This window comes from Bufo gargarizans, chromosome 5 (genome assembly GCF_014858855.1).
Source record: "Bufo gargarizans isolate SCDJY-AF-19 chromosome 5, ASM1485885v1, whole genome shotgun sequence".
Taxonomy (NCBI): Eukaryota; Metazoa; Chordata; class Amphibia; order Anura; family Bufonidae; genus Bufo; species Bufo gargarizans.
Genome location: NC_058084.1, coordinates 148,685,982 through 148,702,636, shown reverse-complemented (window position 1 = coordinate 148,702,636; position 16,655 = coordinate 148,685,982). Strand labels below are relative to the sequence as shown.

The 16,655-nt window shown below is 44.3% G+C and overlaps 1 protein-coding gene across 1 annotated transcript in view; it reads right to left on the bottom strand.

Annotated features, from left to right (window-relative positions):
• Positions 1–2,867: 2,867 nt before the first annotated feature.
• NAPG (NSF attachment protein gamma) overlaps positions 2,868–16,655 on the bottom strand; it is a 33,406-nt gene continuing 19,618 nt past the window's right edge. Inside the window, exons 10-12 of the mRNA XM_044293115.1 lie at positions 13,820–13,899; positions 4,730–4,859; positions 2,868–3,389 (exon numbers count right to left, since the gene is read on the bottom strand). Coding sequence (XP_044149050.1) covers positions 3,240–3,389; positions 4,730–4,859; positions 13,820–13,899 — 360 coding nt within the window. The 3' untranslated portion in view covers positions 2,868–3,239. The remainder of the gene's footprint in view (positions 3,390–4,729; positions 4,860–13,819; positions 13,900–16,655) is intronic.

Below are 16,655 nucleotides of genomic sequence, written 5' to 3'. Positions count from 1 at the left end.
GCCTTCTCCATCGCTCCATAGACAGTGCTCAACAAGTCCTGTGTATAGAAACTGTGAGGTCATGTGATCACCATGGGCCAGGAGTCTTAGCGGACTCAGATCAGCTCTACAGTGAAGTTGTACAGCCATGTACAACCTCTCTAGGGTTGTATTTAACAATAATAAAAATAAAAAAAAATTATGTTAAATGTCCACCAAAGGTCTTGTATGGCCTCATGAGGGATATAAGTGTAATATAAAAAAATTAATAAAAAATAAACATTTTTAAAAGGGGTTGTCTCCCTTTAGCAAATGGCATTTATTATGTAGAGAAAATTAATACAAGGCACTTACTAATGTATTGCGATTATCCTTTGCTGGCTTGTGTCTTGTATTAACTTTCTCTACATAATAAATGCCATTTGCTGAAGTGAGACAACCCCTTTAAATAAAAAAAGACAAAAAAAAAAAAAAACGCCACCACATGCCACGTTGCAGCTTCTAGCCTGACCCCCAGCAACAAGAAACCCATACATCCAATATATCAAAACAACTGTCATGGAAAGGAGACATAATTAGAAAAATAGTTGCACGTTGTCTTATTAACAAACAAAAACTTTAAAAATGTGAAGAATAGACAAAAATATTATCAGACAAAAATAAAGCCTCATGTATCATGGGAAAAAGGTACAACAATCATTTATATAACCGAATAGAAAAAAAATTAATAAAAAACTGAAAATTGCCATGCCCAGTTTTAAACTGGTTAAACATATACCTGAACATGACAGAAAAGTACAATGATCAGCAGTCCACAAATAAATAATAATTTTTAAAAAATTTTTAAAGACCGGGCTTATGTCTTGCAGCCATTAGTTGCCTTCTTTCAGGAGCTCTGCCATAATGTGACCACCTCAAGTATAGATTTCAAAATAGCTCTTGGCTAGGATATACACTAACCTGTTTGAGGGCTCATGCACACAGGCATTACCGTTTTTGTGGTCTGCAAATCGCAGATTGGCAAAACATGGACATTGGCTGTGTGTATTCGGTATTTTGCGGAACGGCCAGCCCCTAATAGAACAGTCCTATCCTTGTCCATAATGCGGACAAGAATAGGAGATGTTCTATTTATTTTATTTTTTTTGCAGGTCAGCAGAACGGACATACGGATTGTGGTCTGCATCTTTCGCAGCCCAACTGAAGTGAATAGGTCCACACACCACCAAAAAAAAAAAAGTGAATCAGATGTGGACAAAAAATACGTTCATGTACATGAGCCCTTGCTCTTTGTTTCTACTTCGACTGGGCTAAAAAAGCTTTTTTAATTAAAACTAATTTCCTATCCCCTTTACTGGAATCACTCTTCTTAGTCAGCCTAGGGCTAAACCAGGGCCATGACCAGGCATTTTGGGGCCCCTAAGCCAGGGATCAGCAGCCTCTGGCACTCCAGCTGTGGTGAAACCACAACTCCCAGCATGCATACTTGCTTGGCTGTTCTCAAGACTCCCATAGAAATGAATAGAGCATGCTGGGAGTTGTAGTTTCGCAACAGCTGGAGGTTGCTGACTCCTGCTCTAAGCAGAACAGGAAAACTGTGGCCCTCCAACCTCAAGCCATAAAACCCAATGCAAAATGATTGGTGTTTGGGTCATTGGCAGAGAAGAGGGTAATGGGAACACTGTTAGTTTATTGAAGTAAATGGGTTATGTTTTATGGACGGTTTACTTAACTCTTCAGTGCTGTCTGGTGCCATCCAATCTCTGGTCTACAATTAGGATAGCAGGAGAGTGCAGGGATCCTGCTGTATGATCAGCCAGTTTTTGGCGGAGACAAGAAGGGGATATCATTTTCACCACACCTTTAGGGTCCATTCACACGTCCGTTGTTTCTTTCCTGATCTGTTCCGTTTTTTGCTGAACAGATCTGGACCAGATGTGGACCCATTCATTTTCAATGGGTCCTGAAAAAAAAATCTGACATTGTGCTGTCCGTTTTTTTTTCAGGACCCATTGAAAATGAATGGGTCCAGATCTGGTCCAGATCTGTTCAGCAAAAAACGGAACAGATCAGGAAACAAACAACGGACGTGTGAATGGACCCTTAAGTTAATAAAAAACATCAACCAAACCTCAGACTAAAACAGAGCCCAAAATAATTATAGCCCCACCCACCACAAAAAACTAATAACAGACCCTAGAACGCAAACTAGAGAACCCGAAAGATAGAGACCTCAGAACAGACCATAAAGTAAATACAGACCCCTGAATAAATCAAACCTAACTACAGACCCTAGACCAGACCATAAAAACAGATCCCAGAACCCCTAAAATACTGACCCCAGATTGGGGACTTCCTAAATAAAAAAGACCTCAGACAAGGCCCCCTAATTAAATACGTACCCATTAAACAAGGACCCCAGACAGTTACACAGGTCATCTCTCACACTCTTCTCCTCTGTGGCGCTTTTAAGCTACAAATCATTGGCTTCATGACCTTCACAGATGGTCATGTGATGATAAGCCCTTCAACAGTAAAATGTCCTTTACATATTTCTGCTGTAGGGATCATTGTCGATCTCAGTTAATCTTTTTGCTATAGGTCTTAAATCCCTATTTAAAAAATAAAACTAATTTGGGCCCCCTCAACCTTTGTTGCAAGATGGCACCCTAGGTGGGTGACAATCACATTTGAGGGAGCTCTAAGCAGGTAGACGTAGCTATAGGGCCCATTCTGGAATTTGATATGGGGTTGATGTGTGTGTGTGTGCTCCTGGCAGAACAATCTGTTAGTCCGGACAGGAGCCTTCAGCAGAAGTGAATTTGCCATCACACAGATATTACAAGTACAGATATACGTGCATGAATTGAACTCAAATGGCATACAGCTCGATATAAATATTTAATAGCCAGGTCACAATTACTTCCAGTAATTTACAGGAAACACATTTGTACAAATGATTCACTTCACTTAATCAGTCTATGACAAAGTAAACTTCCATGCTACAATTATTTATGTAGATACAATGGCTAACTGTGCAGCACAGGGGAAGAATATTGATCCAAATCCATTCTCTTACGTATTTTTCTTTGGAGCTCTTGTATAGATAGAATGTGATAGAAGTAGAAATGTATCTTTCACAATAAAGCCATGAAACAAAGCAAGTCATTAAACATCTCATATTATATCTGCTGTGGTGAATATTGTAGATATAAGGGATGGACTTGATGTCATAAAATAGGTGTGCAGCAACGACAATCCTAACAGAGGCCTCCGGCATATTCATCATCTTCTTCTTCAGTGTGGGAGGTGCCCTGTGCCGGCTGTGATACACCATTCTGTGAGGTTGCTGGAGATTTCTTTTTGGTGCCACCTCCTGGAACTGCCAAGCTCAATGCCAGCTTGGCATACTATCACAACAGGAAATAAATATTAAAAAGGTGTTAGAATTTCACTGTGCACATTTCCGTGCTAGGAACAGAAAGCCTTAGTGTCGAAGGGCTTTCCGAGATTTTACTACTGATCGTTGGGATTTAAGCTGTTTGAGAAGGCACCAATGCTCCTGTGAGCGGCGCCTAGGCCACATGACTGATTAACATGTTGTCACTGACCTAGGAAAAGGCCACAGCACTACTGCATGTGGCGGTGCCTTCTGAAACAGCTGATGGGCAGGGCTCCCAGGTGTCAGACCCCCAACCGTTGAGATACTGATGACATATCCTGTAGTAAAATCTTGGAAAACCCCTTTAATCTTATTGTCTGTTTTGGTTTCCAATTGCTATAAATTCTTCCCATATGCTCCCACTTTTACATTCAGAATAAATAAATATTATAGACAAAAAGATCAGACACTATAAATCCCTTGACGCAACATAACATACACTCATTGCAAAAAAAATTAAAAAAAAAATATAAAATAAAAAAAAGGCACCCAGATGGAAATGTTGGATTGCTGCAAAACTTGGCATGTACTTATGTCTCAGGCAGATATGTAAATGATTACAGGTGTGGTCTGATTAGACACTGGGTCTTGCCAGAAGAGGGTATAAAAGGCTTTCAGAGGCTACTTTTGGGTATTGTACCTCTTGGTGAGAGATTGTTGAGTGCTAGACCTGCCTCTATAACGCACGCAAAGACATTTTGCCCAGCTGACAAATCATTGGACTAAGAGAAGCAGGATGGATGTTTTGTTGAATTGTCAGCCATCATGATGTAGCTGATAGGAGGTATTGGGAGCTGTGGTTCCGTGAGGGCATGCGCACACACAGTATACAAGCTCCCAATAGAGAGGATTGTTTGATCTGCAGACAAGCATGGACAGCTGCCACAGTTTAGTTGCCCACCATCCAGACACAAGTGAACCTTCTTTACACACACAAAGAACCCTACCAGGACAGCGATATGTACAGAACATCCTGTGATCTTGCGTTTCCTCTAATGGCAGGGCTTCCAATTTTTCAGCAGGATAATGCTCGGCCACACACAGCAGGGGTTTTCCGACAGATTGCACCCCACTAGCTTGGCCTACCCGCTCACCAGATTTATTGCCAAACTACATTTATTGGACCAGCCAGGAATGCCAGCTTCTGTAACCTACACATGTGCAGAATACCATATGGAACCTGTATGCCTCCATATATCATCTTGTATCTAGGCTAGAGGTGGCCCATCAGCTCCGGTACCCAGCTAATGGCTAAAGTAACAGGGTTTGCTTATAAACCAAGCGACAATGTAGACTCCGTGCACTTACATCATTATCCATGTATTTAAAAAGTGGAGAGTTGCAAATTTCACACGCCTGGTCCTGGTCTTGCTGATCATATGCTTCTAGTAGCTGTTCCAGCGCAGTACAGTCCTCACTACCGCTGAAACCTGGAATACTATACAAAAGAAATAATGTACCATGTATAGATCATCATTTAAAGGGATTCTGTCACCTCCCCTAACCCACAAAACGATTTTAAAGCAGCCATGCAGCACAGCTTACCTGGATTAGGCTGTGCTCTTTTATCTTGTAATCCGTCCAGCAGTTTCTGCAAAAAACGACTTTTATTGATATGCAAATGTGTCCTGAAGGTGCCCAGAGGGGCGTTTTGTTCCCCTTAGTGAGCCCAGTAACGCCCCTCTTACAGTGCCCAGCCCGCCTTCCTTGCACTGTCTATCCGCCCCCAGCCTGCCACAGCCTCTCCTCCCTCTCCTCCCCCTCCCTCACGCCGAACGAACTCTCGCACAGGCGCAGTACCCACTGAGGGCTGCGCCTGTGCGATCAGCAGGAGACTGAGGGCAGGAGCTTCATCCTCGTCACTGGGCATGCGCCGAGCCCAGTGACGTCCGATGCTCGCTCTTCCCTGCTGACTGAGGGAAGAGCGAGCATCGGACGTCACTGGGCTGGGCGCATGCCCAGTGACGAGGATGAAGCTCCTGCCCTCAGTCTCCTGCTGATCGCACAGGCGCAGCCCTCAGTGGGTACTGCGCCTGTGCGAAAGTTCGTTCGGCGTGAGGGAGGGGGAGGAGAGGGAGGAGAGGCTGTGGCAGGCTGGGGGCGGATAGACAGTGCAAGGAAGGCGGGCTGGGCACTGTAAGAGGGGCGGTACTGGGCTCTCTAAGAGGAACAAAACGCCCCTCTGGGCACATTCAGGACTCATTTGCATATCAATAAAAGTCGTTTTTTGCAGAAACTGCTGGACGGATTACAAGATAAAAGAGCACAGCCTAATCAAGGTAAGCTGTGCTTCATGGCTGCTTTAAAACAGTTTTGTGGGTTAGGGGAGGTGACAGAATCCCTTTAAGAGGTACATGCAAATCACTTAGCAAATGACAGTTCCTTCTAAATGCATTGACAATTATATTTGCTATTAAAACGCACATCTAACTATATACATTATACAAAGAGAATAACAATTACAGGATAAGGACTCATGCACACCACCGTACCGTACATTGGGGACTGCAATTTGCGGTCCCCAATGCACGAGCAACATCCGTGAGGAGGCCGGGACGGAGGGAGACCCATGCAACTTGAATGGGTTTGTGATCCGTCCTCAACCGTAAAAAAATAGAACATGTTCTAGTCTTTTGCGGTGCGGAGGCACGGACAGAAACACCACGGAAGCACTCCGTAGTGCTTCTGATCCGTGCTTCCGTTCCGCACCGCATCTCCCGGATTGTGGACCCATTCAAGTGAATGGGTCCGCATCCGTGATGTGGGGTGCACACGGCCAGTGCCCATGTATTGCGGACTCACTGTATGCAATACGGCCACAGCCGGGCAACAGCCGTGTGCATGGTGCCTCTTCATAACTTCGGTGGATCCACCACCAGCACAGGGGTTTATTACGACCGGCGTCTAAAATTTACAAGTGCAGAATCCATGTGACCATTTAGCTGCAAAGTACAAGTAACATTTGAAATATATAACATACTACTAGAAGGACTTGGCTTCGCACAGGTATATTTCATCTATTTTATTTAATGTTTGTGTGTGTCTTTAAAATATATCGACAGTATCCCCCATAACAGTGACATCTACAGCACCCTGCCCCTTAACACTGACCCCTAACAGTGCCACGCCACTTTAAAATGGGACCTCCACAGCAGTCCTTCCCCTTAACTTTGGCCTTCACAGCAGTCCGCCCCTTTAACAGCGAGTTTCGCGGCACCCTACTCCCTTGACAGTGACCTCCACAGTACCCTGCTGCCTAACAGTGACCTTACAGTACCCTGCTGCCTTAACAGTGACCTCCACAACAGTTGCCCCTTTATTAGTGGCCCCTGCCCCCTTAACAGTGACCTCCACAGCGGCCTGTCCCCTTAACAGTAACATCCACAGTGAACGCCTCTTTAACAGTGACCTCCAAAGCGCCCGCCCCTTTAACAGTGACCTCCACAGTGCTCTGCCCCTTTAATGCTAGGGCTACACGACATGTGTTGCGTGACATTTTGTCTCAACAATTTTTATAATGATAGGCTATGGTGTCGCACTGAGACATGCTTCGACTGCGGCACGACAGTCGCAAAAATTCCAACCAAGATGGATGCATGTAGCAGCGTAGTTGTGCCCTATGTGTCGTGCGACTTATTGTCGTCGTGTAGCCCTAGCCTAAAGCTGAACGACAGCAGTGAAGAAAAATGGCTGGGTTGTTATAGAAACCTGGAGTAAAACTGTTTGCATGTGGAGACTAAGGGCCTGCAAGCTTATATTGGCTGATAAGAGACATGTGACAGTGTGTATGGCAGTTGGGATTTGAAGAGAAAGACTTGCAGGCTTGTATTGGCTAATGCAGGTCATATTTTGGGACTCTCTCGGGAACGGTAAGTCCTAGAGACCCGGTCTAAAACCTTCCCGGACACCTGATGTTCCTATGCGCCAAATTTGGTGAAGATTGCTCCAGTCGTTTGGTCGCGCATAAAGAACAGACAGACAGAAGTCGGGACAGACAGACAAACTCCATTTTAGAATATAAGAGATATAAAAATATCTAAATCAAAGGATAATGGGAAGGACTGCAGTGACAAGAAGTCTCCTCATGTTGGGGCACAGAAAATATGTGAAATACTAGAAAAGTCCGGAAAGTCATTTTCAGGATGCAGAACATTTTAAACTTTCCAGGACTTTTCCCTTAGAAAACGCTGTAACAAAAGAAGTGTTTGTCATTATTATTGCAATCCGCTGGTTTAGTAAATTGTTTTATTGCAAACGAGGTCACACAATTGAGTTATTATTGATCTCTATACTAAACAATACACAGTAATTCAATGAAAAAGCTCTTTGCACAAGAACGCTGCCCTTGACACCATGTCAGGAACGGAAGCATGAACCAATTTACTATTAGCAACATGCTTATTCTGCAGATCTACTTTATTGGCTGCTCCTATATCAACCTAAAATGTAAGAAACACTATCACAATAAGGAAAAGTCATATATACGTATTTTAGAGCAATTTATATGCAGCTTGAGCAGACACTGTATAGAAAAGAGACTTTTGTGAAACTACAACTGCCAGCTTGCATGGCTGTTCATATAACCCCCAGGGAAGTGAATGGGGCATTCTGGGACGATATTTTCAACGTTCACGGTGTGTTAGTGCCCCTAATGTTTGTGCTTGTGACTTTTCTGTCACAAGAGGACAAGGCCCTCTCTTTGTAAAACACTAAGGCTACTTTCCCACTGGCGTTTTTGTTTCCGTTTGTGAGATCCGTTTCAGGGCTGCTTTAATGCGTTCTGAATGTATAAGGATCTGTTCAGAATGCATCAGTTTGCCTCCATTCAGCCTCCATTCAGCTTTGGGAGTGGACACCAAAACGCTGCTTCCGTTTTGTCCCAAAGCATTCTGAATGGAAAGCAATCCGTTCAGTATGTATCGGAACACTACCGCACTTGCCGGATCCAGCATTAATTTCCATTGAAATGTATTAATGCCAGATCCGGTACCAAGTGTTCCGGAATTTGCTGCAATGCCGGATCCGGTTTTCCAATCTACGCATGTGCAGTTCTTTCTAGCTTTGAAAAAAATTAAATACCGGATCCGTTATTCCGGATGATACCGGAAATACGAATCCGGTATTTCAATGAATAAGTCAGTGTCCGGGTTAAAAAAAAAAATATACGTGTGCATACGCTCCGTTGCCGGAACTGCCTGCCGGATTCGTCTAACGCTAGTGCGTGAAAGTACCATAAAAATTCAGATCCTGCTGGTAGATAAACTCAAGACTGCACAGAGACCAGGGTTCAAAATGTTTAATAAAGACCAAATGAAAAAAGAATTTTTATCTCAAAATCAGTACAATGCAATAATAAATAAATTGCCTTTAATTGCTGAGTTTCTGAAACCCACCACTCCATTCCCACAGGGAACTCTGTAATTTATGTTTGCCTGATTGGTGACAGTCCCCGCCGTTCCCTTATTATTTCTCCAGATCAGCGAAAATCCCCTGAATCTTGCAGACTATCCTTTGTGGGATCCATACCGGAGAGTTGTGTAATATATATAATAGCTGTGGCAAGAATATCATTGTAAGTAAATTACAGCGGCCAATTACCGTAAGGGGAAGTTTACACCAAACATTAGTTTTGACTACAAATTTAGCAATTAGTGGCAAAATTCAGTTTTATGTATTCAGCTAGTATTGGTGTTATCATCACCCCTAGGTATTTGAAGTGAGTGGTCAGCTGTAGGGGTATACGGGCGAGGTCTAATTGTGGTGGGGTAGGATCCAATGGGAGAATTGTGGACTTGTCCCAGTTTATTCTTAGCCCAGAATATTTCCCAAAATTAATAATCTCATTCATTATAGGGTCTATAGATTTCTGTAAATCTCCCACATATAGTAAGAAGTCATCTGCGGAACAAGACTCTTTCTTCCCGGGGTCCTACTGGAAATCCCTTTCAGTCTGGGGAAGTACGTAGAAGGCAAGCTAGGGGCTCAATTGCCATCGCAAATAGTAGGGGGGACAAGGGGCAACCCTGTCACGTGCTCCTATGTAAAGGAAATTGATCGGAAAGTATCCCGTTCCCTCTAATCCTTGCTAGCAGGGAGTTATACAGTAATTTCACCCAAAGCCCATAACTTACCATAGGTATTCCCACTCTATACTATCGAAAGCCTTGGCAGCATCTAAGGATATTATTGCGCGGCATCCCCCTGTATTTAACGGTTTCTGGAGATTCAGAAACAGTCAATGAAGATTACTGGCCGTACTCCTATCTGGCATGAAGCTAGCCTGATCCTTATGTATCAAAGGAGTGATTACCTTATTAAGCCGATTGCCCAGTATTTTAGCTAGAAGTTTTACATCATTTGATAGAAGAGAAATGGGTCTGTAAGAATCAGGTCTTACTGGGTTCTTGTTGGGCTTCGGAACAACCACTACTATCGCTTCCCTCTTAGATGCAGGTAATTTCCCAATTCTTAGCGCATCATTAAAATGTCTCTAAAAGATGTGGGAGGAGACAGTCGCGGTATCGTTTAAAAAATTCCTCCGGCAACCCATCCGATCCCGGGGCCTTTTCATTGGGGAAGGAACCCAAAGCTACTTCAATTTCCTCCAAAGTAAGGGGTTCGTCCAGGTATGAGGCAGATTCTAGGGACAATTTAGGGATTGATATTCGCCTAAGATATTCTTTCACATCATCTCCTCCCATGGACAATTTTGAGGAATATTATTCCCTATAATAGTTATGGAATGGATCAAGAATTACTGAGTGTTCCCCATCCATGGTTCTAATTGCTGCTATTCTGGATGCACCCTCTTGTGACCGGACCACTCTAGCCAGTAGACTACCCGTACGCTAACCTGCCTCAAAGTATTTTTGCTTGATGAAAAATCGTTTGTTGTCTGCTATATGCAGTAAGTGATCAGTAAGTTTAGATTGTGCTTTTTTCCATACTGCTGAGAGGGTGTACACATCTGTTCACTCCTCATCACTTCCTGCTGTATAGCTCTAGTGAGTTCCCTAGTTTTAATTTTACGTCTTTTAATTTTCTGAAAGGCCTCTCACATATGCTTTCATAGCGCCCCATACTGTCCCTATAGCTGCTGATCCTTTAAAATTCCCCTATTTGTTCCCTCAGGGGGTCTTCCTCGTCTAATAATTGTATCCAAAAGGGATTGAGTTTCCAGAGCACTGAACCACAGCGCCCTCTATCTTTTCCAAAACTCAATTCTATGCGAATGGGTGAATGATCAGAGAGGCAGCGTGGTAGGTATTCTATAACAGAGGTATATGGCAATGCTTCTAGAGACCCAATGGGTAAATCTATTCTGGACAGGGAATTAGGAGACGCAGAAAAGCAGGAGTACTGCCGTTCCTGGGGGAATCTGATTATCCACATGTCGTGCAGGTCCGGTTCTCCGAGTAGCTTCGCCAATGAGGTCCTAGGGGGTAGCCTTTGTTAGGTTATAGGGCGGCGGAAATTTATCCACAGAAGGATCTAAATATTTGTTAAAATCGCCCATCATTAGAATTGGCACCTGTGGACCTTGAGCTACCCATGACATTACCTCTTTTATTGCGCCGCAGGAATATGGCGGTGGGATGTACATGGCAATTAGGAAGAATTGTACCCCAAAAATAGAGCAGTGCAGGCAGACATATCGACCCTCCATATCCATTTTGCTAGAGTGACATTCAAAGGGAATAGCTCTATGGACTAGGACACTAGCGTGTGTAGAAAAGGTGGAGTGAAAGGCCTGTGAGACCCATGGTTTATGAAGTAGCCTATGGGATTGTTTAGATAAGCGAGTCTCAGTGAGGCATATTATGGCTGGCTGATACTTTTGAACGGCCATAAAAACCGCTTGGCGTTTAGTAGGATCTCCCAGGCCTCTAACATTCCACACTATAATGTGAGTTTTATCCGCCATCATCCCGTGGAAGACATAAAAGAAAAGAAGATCTAGGCATCAAGATGAGGCATTTACCAGGCAGTACAAGAACAATTGCATGCATCATCTCTCTGTGGGCCCTAACCCCAAGTAAACCATGAACATGATATCCCCAACAAAAAGGACTTTTGGTGGTCCCAGAACAGGACATGAGGCACAGTAAAAGTTCCTGTAACCCGCAACATAGAAGGCAAGAACATATCCCCATTCATGGAACTGATCTCAGTAATAGAGACCCGGGCACCAGTAAAACAGTATGACAAATGGCTTTTTGGTACAGTTAACTCTTGGTAGTTCAACTAAACATATATCAAACAGCACAAGTATGGCTACTAAAGTTATTCTTATAAGATGGCACCAGATTGCTACTCCGGAGCACTGTGGCGACAGTAGAAGAATGGGCTCTCAACAATTAGGAAACATTATACTTATCCGCACATCCCCAGAGTCCTCTAGGTTTTCCTCAGTGAAGTCCCAGGTGCGGCGTTTTCCACTTTTCTATCAATTGTTTTTGTAACTTTCGGAGGAAGGGGATTCCATTTGTTGAATCCAACAGTTGGCGTCCTCCGGGGATACGAAGAAGTGGGTCTTTCCTTTAAACACTACCCGGAGCTTTGAGGGATATAGCATGAAGTACTGTATATTCTGTGATCGTAGGCGCCTTTTAACATCCAGGAATCGTGCATGTCGTCTCTGCACCTCCGCTGAAAAGTCAGGAAAGATAGAAACTTTATGTCCAGCCATAGATAGATTCTGGTGCTCCCTTGCTTTGCGGAGAATGGTATCTCTATCTTGAAAATGTAACATCCTCATTAGCATTGGTCTAGGAGGGCCTCCCGGTGGTGGTGGACGAAACAGCACTCTGCGCCCTCTCTATAGCAAAGAAGGGAGATAGAGAGTCTTTCCCAAATATCTTTCTGAACCAGTCCTCAAAGAATTGGACAGCACGGGGTCCTTCAGCTTTTTCAGGGACCCCCAAAATGCGAAGGGTATTTCGTCGCGATCTGTTTTCCAAGTCCTCCGTTTTACTTATTAGGAGAGTGATGTTGTGTATTACTTAAGCCAGATCACGTTTCATAGGGGAGACTTGGTCTTCCAGTTGGCTTACTCGCCCCTCCGCTTCAGTGATTCTTTCATTAACTTTCCTGATATCTTGTCTAATAAAGGACACATTTTCTTGGAGGGACCCAATGGACGTGTTAAGGGTCATCAGAGCTGCACTACATTGGTGCACGGCCGCATATATGTCCTTGATAGTAGGATCGGGCAGCAGTGGCAGTGTGGGGATAGAGGGTTGCACATAGGCATTGTGCAGTGAGCCATGCTCAGTGGGGCCCCCCCCCCCCCCTTCACTTGCCTTCGGCTCCTCCACGTGGGATCCGCCATCTTGGGAGCAGGAGCCTTGCTCTGCAGAATGATCGGCCAAGTCTGCCGCTTGGTCCGCTATCGCGTCAGGCAGAGTGCCCTCTTGTACAGGGTCCTCTTTTGTGGTGGGGGGGACTCGGGCATATTGCTCCAGGAGCTCTGCGACCTCTGCTGCTTTAGTAGATGCGGCCGCGCCATGTTGTTTTGCCGGGGTCGGTCCAGATGCCTCCTTTTCTTTTCTGGCCGAGCGGGTCATACTGGCCTGGGGTTACAGAGAGGTTCCCCTTAGGATATTAGTGGTGCCTGGCTGTTTTAATTCACCACAGCCACAGGATGGTGAAGGATTTTCTCAAGAACTGCCCGGGAGCTCCAGCGCACAAGTCCTCCTACATTGCCGGCCAGGCCACACCCCTTCCCTTATTATTCCTACTAGAACATATTAATGAATTGCTAGCAGTCTGCAGTAAGGGTACAGAGGGGAGGTAACCAGTTTGGGAAGGGGAGGGGGGGGTCTATGCACAGTCCAGGAATGGAAGCAGTGACTGGATAAAGTGAGACTGTGCTGGTACACACCCCTAACTGGTTACCTCCCCTCTGTACCCTTACTGCAGTCCTCTAGCAATTCATTCATAACTTCTAGTAGAAATAATAAAGGAACGGCACAACATATAGATGCTTCAGAATTACATGGGGAATGCAAGTAGCTATTAAAACAGGCATGTCAGGAGGGGTGACAGGTCCTCTTGAATACCGATGACCTATCCACAGGATAGGTCATCAATATCAGATCGGCAGGGGTGAGAAACCCGGCACCCCTGAAGGGCAGCTGTACGAGGAGACGGCGCGCACAGTGTGCACATGCCGTCTCCCTTCTCTCGCTCTTCCTGCTGCTGCTATGTCTATAGTAAAGCAGCAGCAGAGCAGGAAGAGATGGGAGATGGCATGTGCACACTGCGCGCGCCGTCTCCTTATACAGCTGATCGGTGGAGATGCTTGGTGTCGGACCCCCGCCAATCTGATACTGATACTGCAAATAAAGTAGGGTTGGAAACCGTATAACTGGTTCTCCTTAACATAGAACTTCTTACCTGTAACTTTCTCTGACACACTTCTCTGCAGCAACAAAGTCATTCCTATGAAGATGCACTAACACTTGGGCAATTGTTTTCTACAAAAAAATATAGAAAGTTAATATCACACAGAAATTTTTTTTATGCAGAGCCTTGAAATGGATCCTAAAAGTAAGCAAGAAGTATAGTTGCCCTCACTGTTGGTAGGTCTGCTGCTTTTTCTGCATGAGCTAACAGTTTTGTACAATCCTGCAGAGAACACAAGGTTTAATCTACTGCTGATCTGAACCAGCGCCAACTGAAGATCAACTGAGAGGGTGGAACTCAGCCAAAGAGGAGGGCTTATCAATCATTACGTCCTACTGCTAACAAGACTCAGCAGGGAGGCTCCTGCTCCAACCACTTCTCTTACAGACAGACGCTGAAGCCCTAAGGAGCCCTGAACGAAAAAGGCAATACTACACGTGGCGTATACTGAAAAACAAGGACTAGACACCGCAATACATATGGGCCGAAGAAACCGTTAACTGAGACGAGCACCACGGCCCTCAAATTTTCTCTAATTTTTTAGGGCATTTCCTGTGTGTGAACATTATTTTCTCCAAAGGGATAGTTTGATTTACCCAGAGCCTTCCACTGACTGACCGTAGGCAGTCTCTCCGCCATCCACTGAAGGGCAACTGCCTTCCTAGCAAGGAAAAGGGTTTCCCTCAGAAAAATACATACATAATGTGAGCGAAAGTCATCCTCAACTATCCCTAGAAGACAAACCTTAGGACAAATCTCCAAACTGGTAGGAATCATAGTGGACAGAACTGCCACGACATCCCTCCAAAATGAGCGAAGATGTTCACAATCCCACATTATATGCCAGAAATCCTCGTTCAATTGCACGTATCTATGTAATCTGGTATGGGACATCCTGCCCATTTTAAATAGTCTGGTCGGGGTGAGATAACACCTATGCAATATAAATAGTTGTATCAATCTATTGTTGAGAGACGGTGAGACACCAACAGAGGCAGCTAAAGCCTCACTCCACTCTTCGGAAGTGAGGCCAGGTACGTTTTCTCTCCACCTACTCTCCAAAGCCAATGGTGTTGACAACATTTTAAGGTCAAGGAGATGTGTGTAAAGAGCGGAACTCATACCCTTCTGGCCCTGGGTCTTGAGGATACCAATTAGAGGATAGGTGGATACAGATCTTTTAAGAAAATGAAACTGCATTTGGAGGGCATGTCGCAGCTGCAAATATCTAAAGAAATGCGGCCGGGTAATCCCTGTTTTTTCTTGCAACTGAGGGAACGAAAATAAGATTCCGTTCTCGTACAGGTCCCGTAAAGTGAACACTCCATGGCCTTTCCATATATTTTCCCCTTCACAGTGTAGCAAATGAGGGATCATCATATTGTTCCATAAAGGAATAACATCTGGCAGATCACTATATTGCTGAAGTTCTGCGGCTCTCGAAACCTGGTGTGCTAGTCTGTGGATTTGTAAAAGCTGTCCCGAAACAGATGACAAGCTTTCCAATACAGGCCACAGATTGGACAGCTGCAAATGTTGCTGCAATATTCAGAATGAGTAAGTGTAGTTTGTGACACACACAGCAAGGAAATATAAAAATAGGTCAGGCAGGGCCGCTCCACCTTCTTTGCAAGGTAGTCAACACTAGTTTCCGTCCTTCTTTGCCCCAAATAAAAGGTGGCCATTTTAGAGTGCAAGCGGTCAAAGAAGTTACGGGGAATTGGGGTGCAAGCATGTTCTAGCAGATATAGCGCTTTAGGCAATAAAATCATTTTAATCAGGTTCAGTCTCCCCATGGTAGATATGGGGAGGGTATCCCAAGACTTGAACTTGTCTATAAAATAAGATTCAATTGGAACAATATTTAAAATTGTGGGATAGGAGGCGATCTTTTGTAATGATGATGCCCAAATATTTAAACCGGTCTACAACCATTAAATTGTGATAAACAGAGGGCCACTCTGGGGACCATAATGGCATAAGGGCTGATTTGGTCCAGTTAATGCGAAGACCATAGAAATAAAAAAAAAATTGCTCTATGAGGTCTATCGGTCTGGGCAACGATGTCTCCACCTCATCAATGTATAAAATTAGATCATCTGCATAGAGACCTAGCCTGTCCTCTGTTTCCCATAGATATCCCTTTAAATATTGAGTCTTGGCGGATTCTAACCGCCAAGTGTTCAATAGCTACCGAGAACAGAATGGGAGACAGTGGGCATCCCTGCCTAGTTCCCCTATATAGCTGGAAAGTTAGTGTTAATGAGCCGTTAATTAGAATGTTGGCCATAGGTGTCTTAAATAGAATATTAACCCACTGGATAAAAACTGGGCCAAAACCAAAACATTTTAAAGCTTGCACCAAATAGGGCCACTCAACAGAGTCAAATGCTTTGGCCGTATCCAGCGCAGCTAAGGCCCATTGTTTTTGTCCTGCACACCCAAGTTGCGATATAACCTGTGCCCGCCTAATGCTGCTAGAGGTAGACCGGGGATAAAACCCATCTGATTCTTATGCATTATGGAGGTTATCACCTTATTCAGTCTATTCGCCAATATTTTAGTTAGAATTTTAATCTAAATTCAACAAAAATATTGGGCGATAAGAACCGCACTCCAGAGAGCTTTTGTCGGGCTTCAGCAATACAACAATAGAGGCATCATACAACGACTCAGAAAGGCGCCCTCTTTTAAAAGAAGAGCTATACATTTTTTGTAATTGCGGCCCTAAAACATCCACATATTTGGAATAGACTTCTAGCGGTATACCATCTGGGCCCGGGAATTTCCCCGAATTTAATCCCTGGATCGCCTCATTAATCTCTTC